The 12465-nt window shown below is 51.6% G+C and overlaps 4 protein-coding genes across 4 annotated transcripts; 3 read left to right on the top strand and 1 right to left on the bottom strand.

Moving 5' to 3' along the window:
* Positions 1-979: 979 nt before the first annotated feature.
* Positions 980-3226, top strand: HO173_004222 (uncharacterized protein; the record flags this gene model as incomplete). The annotated part of the gene is made up of 1 exon (XM_037306146.1): positions 980-3226. The coding sequence occupies one exon, from the start codon at positions 980-982 to the stop codon at positions 3224-3226; it is 2247 nt and encodes a 748-aa protein (XP_037167339.1).
* Positions 3227-3746: 520 nt separating this feature from the next.
* HO173_004221 (uncharacterized protein) lies at positions 3747-5192 on the bottom strand (the record flags this gene model as incomplete). The annotated part of the gene is made up of 1 exon (XM_037306145.1): positions 3747-5192. The coding sequence occupies one exon, from the start codon at positions 5190-5192 to the stop codon at positions 3747-3749; it is 1446 nt and encodes a 481-aa protein (XP_037167338.1).
* Positions 5193-5783: 591 nt separating this feature from the next.
* On the top strand, positions 5784-7247 carry HO173_004220 (uncharacterized protein; the record flags this gene model as incomplete). The annotated part of the gene is made up of 2 exons (XM_037306144.1): positions 5784-6343; positions 6449-7247. The coding sequence occupies 2 exons, from the start codon at positions 5784-5786 to the stop codon at positions 7245-7247; spliced, it is 1359 nt and encodes a 452-aa protein (XP_037167337.1).
* A 1206-nt stretch (positions 7248-8453) lies between these two features.
* On the top strand, positions 8454-11793 carry HO173_004219 (uncharacterized protein; the record flags this gene model as incomplete). Its single annotated transcript, XM_037306143.1, has 3 exons — positions 8454-9341; positions 11373-11713; positions 11778-11793. The coding sequence occupies 3 exons, from the start codon at positions 8454-8456 to the stop codon at positions 11791-11793; spliced, it is 1245 nt and encodes a 414-aa protein (XP_037167336.1).
* Between the last annotated feature and the right edge of the window lie 672 nt (positions 11794-12465).

Genomic DNA, 12465 nt, shown 5'->3' with positions numbered 1-12465 from the left:
AAATTATTTTAATATTTTTATAATAATATATTTCTATTAAATTTTTTATTATTTCTATATATATATTATTATTAATTATTATTATTACTATTATTATTTATTTTAGAAAATTATATCTAAAAAAAATTACGAAAAAATCGAAAAAAAGTAAAGTTTTAAAATTCTCGAATAATTTTTTTATTCGAATCATGAACTAGCTAATTTTTTTTTTTTTTTTTTTTTTTTAATTTATCTAGTCAAATTCTTAATTATCTATCTATAGATTTAATTTTCAGTAAGCTAAATAATAGCGCTTTAAAATTTAAAAAATTTGAATTAGTGATTTTTTATATAAAAGCTCAAAAAAAAATAAACCTTTAAAATATCGGCGGCGAAGATTTGTTAATAGAAGATGTTTTTCGAATCGATGATCTCTATCTAAAATTCGTTATTCAACCTATTGTAATATTAGGTATTGGTGACTCCCAACGCCTCAAAAAGAGAGCGGGCACTGCGTAAAAGCAGCTTTCCAGATTCCCAAATCTCAGCACAGTAGTGCCTTCTTTACCTTAGTGAGAAAAGGTGAGAAGCTCGATGATGTAAACTGTACCAAGCTCAATTAGGTAAGGGTGAATTAGACAAGGTTCGAACGAAAGAAGGCTTTCCCGCTGGTGAAACTTCGGATGTCTCGGCATACTTTCCTTGCAGAAGTCTTGGCAACGGCGCGGGTCTCTCGGTGTCTGTTTACTTTTCCCGCACCACCCGTACACAAAAACCGCTTTACCAAAACGTACATGATTAGAGTACCGAACAAGTCCGCAATACGCTGTGCCGTGTCCATCGTTGTACATATTTACTCCATAGATAAGCGGCGTGCCAAATGAGTGCAACAAGATTATCAGGAGCGGTAGGTCCAAGCCTCACTCCACCCACGCTGTCACTCATGCACTTCTGCTGCAACGGCCCGCCTACATGCATGAGGTACTAATGGAACTTTCAGATGGAACTTGACGCTCAGCAGGAAAATGAGAAGGCCAACGGCTCTACATCGTCGATCACACGAGCCTCGAATTCCTGGACCAACCCCCGAAAGCGACCCCACAGCTATGACCCAGCAGCACAGCTGGAGACTACGATTGATGAGGATATCCTACGGCATGCTGGCAAGGCCCGTGACCTGCATTCACCAAAGCGGATGCGGGCAGAAGAGTGGCCTCTCAAGAACTCGGATGATGCAGCTGAGTCTGACAATTCCTTACGGCCGGCACACCGAAAATTGCCCTCGTCCTGTCAAAAACGGAATAGTATGTCGAGCATACGACCGTCAAGGTTTGTGGAAGGCAGCATGAACGACAAAGTTAGTCAGCGGCCTCCGAGTCTCTACATCCGTGAAGAAGAGGCAATGGAACATTATGCAGGTGCGGACATGGAAGATGTGGATATGGACTACGATGCGGCAATCGAATCGAACAAGCCCTCGGGTATGTTCCGATTTGGCAAAGCCATCGCTAATGCTTTCAACTCTTCCAATGTCTGGCAAGGCTTCAACGGCATTTGGAAGGAGAAAGAAAAGGAGAATCGAGCGAAGCCAGAGAAGGACTCCCTGAAGGCTAAAGCAGAGCTGAAATATGCCGAGTTGAAGAAGAGCGGCTACAAGGGCACTCAGAATGCTCCAGCTCGGCCAGCGACTCAGGAGGTCCCAGCAATTAAATATGAGGATACCGATGACTTTCGACGGAGTTCCTTTCGTGACTCTGGCGTAGACGTCGACGGATATCGCCCGTCACTTGATCGAAAGGACAGCGATCAGTTCATTGTCTCTATTGAAAACCTCATGCCTCCTCCAGCTGTAACGGCAGGTCGTCGTTCTGCAAGTCCTTTCTCCGATGCTAGTTCTGGACGCCGATCATCTATTCGTTTTCACAAACCCTCGTTGGAGGGTCTGAAGAGAGTCAAGTCCCAGATTCATCTACCGTCCATCAAAAAATACGCTGAGGATGTCCCATCTGTGCCATCAATTGAGACAGCTGATGTAGCAGGGCGGGGGCTACGCAGCGAAGCGTCAAAGAAGGACATCGCAAATCAATACAAGCTCAGTAAGAAAGTGAGCGACCTCGAAAACAAGCTTGAGATCGCTCGTCGACAATTGGAGCTGTCAATTCAAGAGGCCCCAGCCATTCCGGATCTTCCCGCGCCAATTGGACGAAAACGATTTGTGCCAGGAGCTCTTGCCTCTCTACCTTCTGAACGATTGCTGACGCCGCAAACCCGTAGAAATGATAGTGCCGCGAATCGAGGCAATGGAAAAGCCGCTAACTCTGTCGATGTATACAGTGCTACTACAAGCACAAGCGACAAAGGCGAAGAAAAGGGAAAGCAGAATCCCAAGGCCCCGAATGAGAGTGCGGAGGCCGCGAAACAAGCGCTGTGGAACAAGAGGGCCAGTGACATTGCGGCACGAAATGCAGCAGCACGTCAGTCTAAGGCCTTGGGGGCCGACACCGAGATCGATGACGTTCTGGAGTCCGAGGCAGCGAAAGGTTCTTCCTCGAAGAAAAAAGGCGGAAGACCTAGGAAATCCCAGGAAATCAAAATTTCCGGCATTCACGATCCCTCTGCGGTACACAACCGCCCGCCCAAGGTCTATGCAAGCACTCCCCGCAATTCGCCGATGACAAACAAGGATGAAGTGCCACCTGTCCCTGCGAAGGGCACAGTCTTCGATCCAACAAGCGTCAATCAAGCCGGAATCATGGCCATGCGTGCCATTCCTGATAGCCACGCTCCGTTCGGGAAAGCCTGGGACGACATGAAGAACCTTCAAAAGGAGTATCCCGAGGCCACGGAAGTCGAATTGATGGCATATATGAGCAGCCAGACCGTATCGAAAAAGGTCACAGATGTTACTTCAGTCTCGCATGGAGATCGTCCATCGTCACCATTCCTTGGTCGTCCTGGTTCCGTCTCACCCATGAAGACCCGAGCCCGAGCGTCAAAGCGTGGTATTTCTCCTCCACCGCCAAGTCTATCTTCTGCGAAAAAGTTCCATAGAGACCTTATTATGGAGAAATTACCTATTCCTGCCAGTCAAACATCGCCTCACGCGGATGAAGAAGCGGATCCTTCTGCTGCGAAGCCCCCCATAGATACGATTTCGGAAGTCCCAGAAGCTGCACGAGCGAGTGTGAATAAGCCTTTACCTGACATTAAGACCAACGAATTTGAGTGGGACGATGACGTCTTTTGAGCACAACTCTATCAGCGAGATTGGGCCAACCCGCGGATTTGTCCTCGATTGGAACTAGCCTTTCTCGACCCTCGGACAGCTCTCCTAGGATCTTAATCTCATGCGATCCGGAACATCGATACTACTTACTCCGTCGTCATGAACCTGGGAGAACGGTAGACACGAATCTCTTTCATTTCCTCTTCCTTCCTCCCCTAGGACACAGACATGCTGGATAGTACAGTATCTTTGACGAAGCGATGCGAGGCTCGAAGTGGCTAGGCTTTGCTGTTGCAATTGAGCGTGGCGTTCGTTATGGTGTACATGGAGCGATCATCTGGCCTGAACAAATTGAACATAAGGCATACACGAACGGTTGAGTGAGCTTGAAACAATTGCACATGAACATAGGGTGAGCGGGGTGTAGATAGAGTTTGGCTTGTCTGATGTTGGCTCCTGAGCTGCAGGTTGTATCATAGATGAGCATATGCAACAGCAGGTCATACATATTCTCGAACCGCTAGGGACCCCCCCCCCCTTTTCAAGCTGAATCACTGGAACTGCCTTCCCCGCTGCTTTCACCGTCGTCATCCGAGCCGTCATTCGCCTCCATCAGCTGCCTCCCCGGATCTTCATCGCTTGCCCTGCGCGCCGTCTCGCCACCCATGCCACCGTCTCCCATTTCGGCACCGCTAAAAGCGATCCCATCGTCTCCCACCCCGACCCCATCTCCCGGCACACCGATCCCCACCATCCCCATCTCCTCCCCCCACCACTCCTTGAACACGGAGATCCTCTCGCTCTTCGCCCGCGCCATCCGCTTCCCCTCCCCCGTCTTCATCATGCCCTCCAACTTGACCAACTTCTCCTCGAAATGCCGCATCGTGTCCCCCAGATCCCTGCCCCGGGCCCCGCCGTGGGCGAACGCCCGCCCGATGCCGACGGCCCCGAGGGCGTCGAGCCGGTCCGCGTCCTGCACGATGGCCAGTTCGGGGAAGCGCCGCAGGGCGGAGAGGTGGATGTCCGGGTGCTGGGTTTCGGTCGTGTAGGATATGGAGGCGCAGATGATGGAGACGGTGATGGCGATGTGGGGGGGCCAGCCGAGGGTGATGAGGTGGGATTCTACGGCCGGGGTCGGCGGGATGGGGGGTTGGAGCGGCGGCGGGGGAGGGAGGGGGAGGTTCGGGTCGATGGGGGAGGGGTTCGGATACTGCGGGTCCAGATTCGAGGGTGGGGATGGGAGAGAGGTGGGGTTCTGCGTGGGGGGCGGTTGCCGGAACTTGTGATCGTCGATGTCGTGCATCAGCGCCACGAGCTCCGTGACCGTCGCGTCAAACGTGATGTGCCTGTACTTCTTCTGCTCCACGCGCTGTATCTCCACGCTCAGCGCCAGCACGCGCCGCACGTGCGCGTAGTCGTGCGCGACGTCCAAGGGCGCCCGCGCCATGCAGTCCCGGACGAACCCCCGCGTCTTCGCCATCAGCTGCTTCACCATGGCCCGGCTCGGGTCCACGCTCGGCTCCCGCCGCTTCGTCGGCTTCCTCCTCTGCGCGTTCGTCACCACGTTGCCCGACTCGTCCCGCGGCAGCGTCTGCACCCAGAACCCCCGGGCGTCCCTCGGCTTCACGACCCGCTGCGCTTGCCACCCCAGTCGCCGGACCGTCCGCCACATCGTGCTCTCGTCGACCAGCATGCCGCAGGCGCCCTCGAGGAACTTGCACATGTCTTTGATGTAGGCGTCGGGGCGGTCGGCCAGGTACGAGCGGAGGCGCTCTTCGTGGTCCGGGGTGATTTTGGGGGGGCGGCCGGTGCGGGCGCCTTTTTTTTTCGGCAGCCATACCTCGCCGCAGTTGTCGTAGAGCTTTTTCATCGCGCGGGCTTTCTTGTCCGAGATGGCGTGCGTGGCCATGATGGTTTTGATGTCGTGACCGGCGGCGAGGTCGGCTTTGATGCGGGCGCGCAGGGCGGTGGAGAGGGCGCGGGGCATGGTTGCTGGTGGCGGGACGATCCCGAGGTGGGATGAAGTCGATTTGGGTGGGGATACTAATGTGAGATAGTACCGTCTTTGGATGCCGGGGACGTGACGCCTGCGCTGTGTTCAGGTATACCCTTAGTAGGGATCGAGGGTACGAGGTGTGGTTGTCGTCGCCAAGATTTTTAGCGTCTTCAAAATTCTCTGGAATGCTTGGCATCGGCTCGAGAGTTTGTACCTTGTAATTTCATGAACTACGAACGAGAGTGCGCCGAATGTGTCTCCAATGTCACAATTTCGTGGAAATATTGAGGGAGGGAAGAATCATTCGTCTTTATCCCACTGTTGGAATTAAATTACAATATTAATTGGCCTATCAGTTCCTGTCAGTGTAAACATTATCTGTTAGTGTAAAGAAATGATAGCATGGTCTAGCGAGCAATAATCCTAGAATGAGCCTCTAACTCCGCCTCAGAGTCGTTTTCTACTCCAAACATCTACGTCGTAAGTATGGCAGCTGCTACAAGGTCAAAGCTTGATCATTGCAACTTTCTAAGCCTTGATTCTTATTCTTGGTTTCATGATTCCAGCGTTCTTTCCCTAAAGATGATCTCGAGCAATCGTTTCCCTTTCTTTCAGTGTACACTTCCGCTTCTGTTCACGCTGTCCATCGTCCACCTGGCTCATGGTGCCCCGCAAGCCGCCCCAGTATCTTACTGTGTGTACACCTTCCAAGAATTGAACTCTGGGTTTGTATATTTGGCCTCCGAGATAGGCGCGGCCGAGCAGAACTCCGCAACATCTGGCAATAACAGTCCCAGTGCCACAACATTTTTCGCTGCGGCGTTAGTGGCATCGATCGCCCAGCAACTTGCTCCATCGGAATCCTCAGCGTCCGTGGCCTATCAGATATCCGGAGCATCAGCTGCAGCTTTCCCAGTTCCTCCCCCGAATGCAGTGACAGCATCGTCCGCATCTATAGGTCAGCAAGGAGCGTCTTCGCTTGCTTGGCCTTCGTCTGGGAACGGACTCGTTGCAGCTCCCACTCCGCAAGTAACTCCAATCTCACAACTCAATCCCACTTCTGGGGGGGTCGCCGGGAAACGCATCGGCAGTAGCGCTCCCCACCGCCTTCTCTGCTTCCCCCTCGAGCCTGAGTGGTGGCGGTATACTCCTTTTCTTAGGGAACGCCACCAATGGAGTCGCGACGGGACAGGCACCCTCAAGCAGCGCGGGCTTATTTCCCACCATCACGACTAAACCGGGTCCAGCACACTCAGCGGGGGCCTGGAGCCTGATGGTGTCAGAATCATTGGCGCTCCACCATACACGCCGACCATAGGAGACGGAGATTCATCCCCACCACCGCCTTACGAAGCACCACCGCCCTACTCGCCGTCTCCAAATGGACCGCCAGCCGACCCGGAAGATCCCAATGACCCAGATGATGATGAACCAACCAATACAGACATATTCACGGCCTTCTTCCATGACATCCAGTGCCTTACGAATGTCCAGCGCCGTATCCTCCGCTTCATGTACCAACACCATGTCCGGTGGGTGCTGCTCGAACGCAACCGTTCTCACACTTTCAGGTACCGAACCAACCACACTCTGCAATCTTGTTATCGATACCTGGGTCGACGTAGCCTACGACTTCATGACTGGCTCTATCGCCGTACCAGCGTCTGCAAGCCCAACATCGATGCCAGCAGCCCCAATTACAGTGCCAAACGCTGGCGCGGTGCCAGCGGGTTAGATCATCGATCCCTGCACGAACAGCAAGTACACGTACAATTCGATTTCGCTCAAAATATGCAGAACGACAACAGCAATTACACAATCACCATGACGGGGATCGATACGCTTGTGTACAAAGGGATGAAGTATCTGGGATTGAACGATGGGTACTACGAGGCGCCCAATATAGTTACTGGGACATTAGTTCCGTCAGATGGAGATGAGAACATCTTTTGTCAACCTGTCCTCGGAGCGGTGGCGAAGAGTTGTTCGGGGTCCAACAGTCTCGACGAGGATGACTGGACGCCTATTAGTTACTGTCTTCGGTAGTAAAGGAGCTTTCAAGCAAGGACGGGGTCAAACATTCTATTATTTAGGGCCTCAACTCATGTCTCAATTCACTCAAAGGCCCAGTACTGACCCTGAATACAAGCCGCACATGTGCCGATAGCCTCATTACCGGAGAAATACACACCAACTCCCATTCGAGCATCATCGATCTTTGCTTCGCCTTGCCTACCTAGGTCCGTCCGATTTGGAAAGCCCCACATGGGCTTGAATAACATCGATTCGCTCTCTCTCTGTTTGTCACAGGTCCCTAACTTTGATAATGCGGTCTCGTCTAGTGTATGCATAGCTAGGTGCTAACGACGGGATTGCAAGGTGCTGGATTCTATCGTAGCCTCCTTCGCGGTTTTAGCAATCCAAACGACCCGGATCTGAGGGACCCACCCAGGTTGAATAGCTTTTCCAGGTGGGATGAGAAACGCAAATTGTATTGGGCCGATATACCGAGGGTGTATATGCCACCTAGGAGTTACGAGGAGGACTCCCAATGGACAATGAAAAAGGTACTTTTAGAACCTCGAGGGGTTGGTGGGCAATGTGCTTTAGTCTATAACGTGGACAACGAGTTTCGACACCGCTTTCGCCCAGTTCAACAGGCCGACAGACAAAGAAACGCGAGGGTTCCCTGCGGCGGTGAGACGGTCTGGTATGATATGTTATGCTGTCGATTTGAGAAGCAAACACGAAGCGGCGAAGAACAACGATGGTAGGTCACGATACGGAGTCGCCAGATACATTAGTATATACGTATTTTCCACGATGACGTGAAACGGCCAGCAACAGGGCGAGGGAATGCCTATACGAAAGTCGAAGGTGGTGGCATCAGCTACCGAGCAGCCAAACCGCAAAAGGATAGAGCGTAAAGTGCGCCCGTTGCCCGGTCCGAAAATTCTTCCATTCTCTAGTTGCATATGCAAGCTGCAGGATGCGCCGATTCTTTCCCAATATTCCCCCCTCTTCTCCGCATGTGATGGTACAACCCATTACCACAGGATGAAATAGGTATTACTTTGATACCCGAGCTTCTACTCTACCTGTCCTGCACCCTATCGTCTTCCCGCGGATTGCGAAGATAACACATTCCGTCGACTGGCTGAGAAGGTCCGGAAAACCAAAAGAAACCCCCCACAATCGCATCGACTTCAGAGAACGAGAGGACGATTCCAGATCCACGGCACAGCATCGACAATGCCAGTCGGACCCAGCGAAGAAGAAAGTCCCCGAGAAATAAAAGACAATGAAACCAACCCGTACATCTCCAGCATAGCCCTGTACAACCTTTCCCGAGCGCATACTCTCCTCGCCTCCCTCGCCGCCAAGCCCAAATGGACCAACGCCGACACCTCCTCCGTCGACTGCATGCACTATGACGGCGACACCGCCCTCGAACACTGCGCCTCTCAGCTCGATCTACAGCCGAACCAGCACGTCCTAGACATCGGATCAGGCTTCAGCGCCACGGGCCGCTTCCTCGCGTCCAAGTACGGCGCACATGTGACTGGGATCGAACTGCAGCGCGAGAACCACGAGCTCGCTCAACGCATCACCGTGCGGAATGTCGACCCACGCGTCGTGGAGAGGGTACGGAGTGTGAATGCGGACTTCCTGCGCCTTACGCCGGAGAGTCTCGTTGTGGTCGGCAGTGATGGAAAACCATCGTCTGCACGGTTTGACCATGTAGTGTCTTTGATGTGCATAATGCACATACCCGAATCGGCTCGATCGGCTGTGTTCCGACAAGCCGCGCGGTTTCTGAAAGCTGGGGGGAAGATGTACATTGAGGATTTGTACGACAAGTCCTGCCAGAGAGATGCAGTATCGCATCTCACTGAAAGGGAGTTGCATCAGTTGCGAGAGATCGTGGCATGTCCTTACCTTCCCTCTGCCTCGAGATATGTTGCCGATGTAGCAGCCGCGGGCTTTGATGGGGTCGCGTTCGAAGATGTCTCGGAGAAGTGGACAGGATTGGTGCGCGCGCGCACGGAGAACTACAGGGGCTCTGAAAAGCCCAACGCGGACCTACAGAATTTTTATGATACCATTGCCGAGGTATTTGAAGGGGGTAGTGTCGGTGGGGTCAGATTGACTGCTGTGAGGAGATGAGAATGTCAAAGTGCTATGTCATCTTCGTTCCAAAATTCCGGAAATTACTCCGTTCTTGTTAGATGTCCTCAAACATGTCCGTGACATTGGTGACCAATTTGATGGGCCAGTGGCTGATGGACAATCCGCGGAAGCTGTTTGTTCGATGATTGGAAGGGAGCCGATGTCGGCTTTTCTCTGCGTAAATGTTGTTCGCCAGATAATCCATGAGAAAGCGTACTTTCAAGCCAGTCATACCATACATCAATCCCTTAGTGCTCCAATCACCCCTCCCATCGTATGATTTCGAAAACAAACACACGGCCTTGAAGTGTCCAAGTGTCACAGATTCGGCACCCTGGAGACTCGCAGACTCATCAAAGCCTTAGAGCCAAGGCTCCGTCCACCTTGAGGATCTGCCCGTCATCATCGATCGCATGTTATCAAACCTTGCGGAAGCGAGGATTTAGAGCAAGAGTGCGTGATATGCATTCATTGAGCGATGCGAGAGCCCCTGCTCATCGAGAATGGATGTCTCTCAACTCCACATGCTGCGATGACGGCGACGTGAGGCCTGCAAAATCCGACTCCCACGAGTAGTGTATGTAAAAGTTGATCCCCTTCATCGAGGGTTTATCCTATTAATTCCCCCGCATTTTCACCATCTCTTCTTCGATATTGATCTGGCACTCCACGTTTCCGGAGACCAGATATCTTGGCCCAGCTGGTTACACTTCTCCCACTCATACAATTCCTCAACACCACTCACAACGACCGCGTCCCCGGCTCTCATCTTAGCACGGATCAGATTTGCCGTCACAATCCGAGTTTCTCTCCCTTCCCGTTCGCGGTTCTCCCTCTCTGGTCATGGCGAGCATGCGGATATCATCAGTGTCTTGTCTAGGCTGGCCACGTCAGAAGCTATCAAAATTTGTCTGTCAAGCCGTCCTTGGAACGTTTTCGAGAATGCCTTGGGGAAGAGTGCGGATCGGAAGCTGTTACTTCAAGACTTGGAACGCTCCAGATAACAAAATTTACGTGAAGGATATGCTTGACGGCGATAATGAATACCCTCAGCTCAATGTTCAAGATAATCGATACGAAGAATTGGCAAAGGAAATTGTCAACGAAGCGCAAGGAGTGTTTGTCTGGGTATTTTTGGTTGTGCGTTCTCTTCGCCGAGGTTTGACTAATGCAGACACCCTTCTTGTTCTCCAAAACAGGCTCCGCCAATTCCCGACTGACCTCCCGGATGCGGATCTAGATGGGTAACGCTCCTTGCAGGGGAACAAATTTTACCTCCAAATGCTGGGAAACATCGAGGACGTCTATCACGAGCAGATGGCCCAGACCCTTCATACCGCCGTAGCGTTGTCTGGACGACCCTCCCCCGTGCTGCTATATTTTGACATGGACGAGGCAGATGAAGCCTACGCCGAGAACCTGGAGATACAGCCTTGGAGTGGACCATGAATTGTTGATCGATGCAACCTAACGGGGAGGCGGCTAAATGCTAGATCCGCAGGCCCGATCGAGGCTTTTTGCGAGAACCACATAAACACGATCTTCAAAAACAGAGTCGACTTCATGCACAGAACGGTGAGGGACTTTCTGCTCGGACAGAAGGTGCAAGACCTGCTGGCTTGCAGGATGCAACGTCCGTTCGATTTCAGAGCTTATCTATGCAGAGTTCTCTTGGCTCAGATCAAGCTCATTGCGAGCCTGATGCCAAATCGTGGCATGAGAGCCCTTGACATGGTCGATCACCGATCTCATCTACTCCCTGACCTTACAAGGACCTTGGACATATTAATAAACGAGATTGAGATATCTCGTGGCAGTACAGAATCTTCCATCCTGGATGAAATTGAAGGTGTCATTCTCACCAGAAACAAATTTCGTCCCAACAGCCCGCCAACTGGACTTGAGATTGGATACCATAAGGCGTTTCAGACTTGACTGCTTAGATCAACGAGGGCGGATGTTGGGGAAAGCCATTTTGCCGGCCTTACCGTGAACGTTAAGGAAAAGCTCGAGAGCGATCCTAGTCACATCAAGAATGCCTATGGACAACCGCCTCTACATCTGGAAGTGCATGACAATTTCCCCAGTCCAGACATGGTACGATTGCTCTTACACTACAGTGCATCTCCGAACCAAGAACAAACCGGTACCACGCCGTGGAGCAAACTCCTCTATGTTATCCAGCTCGTTGAACCGGAGTCAAAGGGTGGGAGTGGTGACTGGGCTGAACTCATAGATGTAATGGTTGGTGCCGACGCTAATACAGATCCCAATCCCTTTGGTAGGGAGGATGCAACAATAGCAACTTCGAAAAGGTTTTGTACGCCGAGCGATGTGGCTCGGTACGTTGTTCTTCTTGAGCAGAGACGCTCGTCAAGGAGAACCGCCAGGCTTAGAATTTCTAAGCTGCTACGACAGCTGAAGGGACGTCGGTGTAGGACGCGGCAATTGGGTGCAAAGCTTCTGCGGTCTTAAGTATATTAGGCAGCAGAGCTTTTGGGGGAGGTATAGTTTCCTCACCTAAAATGGCGGTACGGTTACCTTGTAAGTCTTATGAGTGTTGCTATATAATTGTTAGGGTTGCGAAGATTCAGGGCAAATCCTCTTGCTGTATAATTTGATGGCGGACTGCCCTTCATGTGACCTCGGAGATTGAGGCAAGAGTCTCTGGATGACAATCAAGCAGTCTTCGTTGTAGATTCCCTTAGCCCAGGTTACAGGTAGTAGACCTTTCCATTCTCCAAACTAATGCAGAGGATCTGCACGAATTGCGGTCATACCAACAGTCAAGAGTGTCATCGATTTAGAAGCGGCCCTGCCTTATCACGTGCCTTTTTATGAGTTGCAAAACCAACGAGATTGCTTGGCAAAATTGATTGCGCGCCATCTCTATTTTTTTGGTAGCCAGCCCCACCAAAATTTGATGAGAACCTACGAGTTGTTCCAGCTTTACTTAGGGCCCTCGAAATGGTCGACTTATGGACCGCGATATCTCACTTCTCTTTCAGAAAACGTGCTAATTCCTCCTAATAGAGTTACGGTTTTTGACGCTGGTACTTAAGTAGGGCCTTCAGAGTAGCCGATAAGAGGCTAC

This window comes from Letharia columbiana (assembly GCF_014066305.1).
Source record: "Letharia columbiana isolate WasteWater2 chromosome Unknown Sc0000010_s0, whole genome shotgun sequence".
NCBI lineage: Eukaryota > Fungi > Ascomycota > Lecanoromycetes > Lecanorales > Parmeliaceae > Letharia > Letharia columbiana.
The sequence above is the reverse complement of the archived record's forward strand: the minus strand, read 5'-3'. Positions and strand labels throughout refer to the sequence as shown.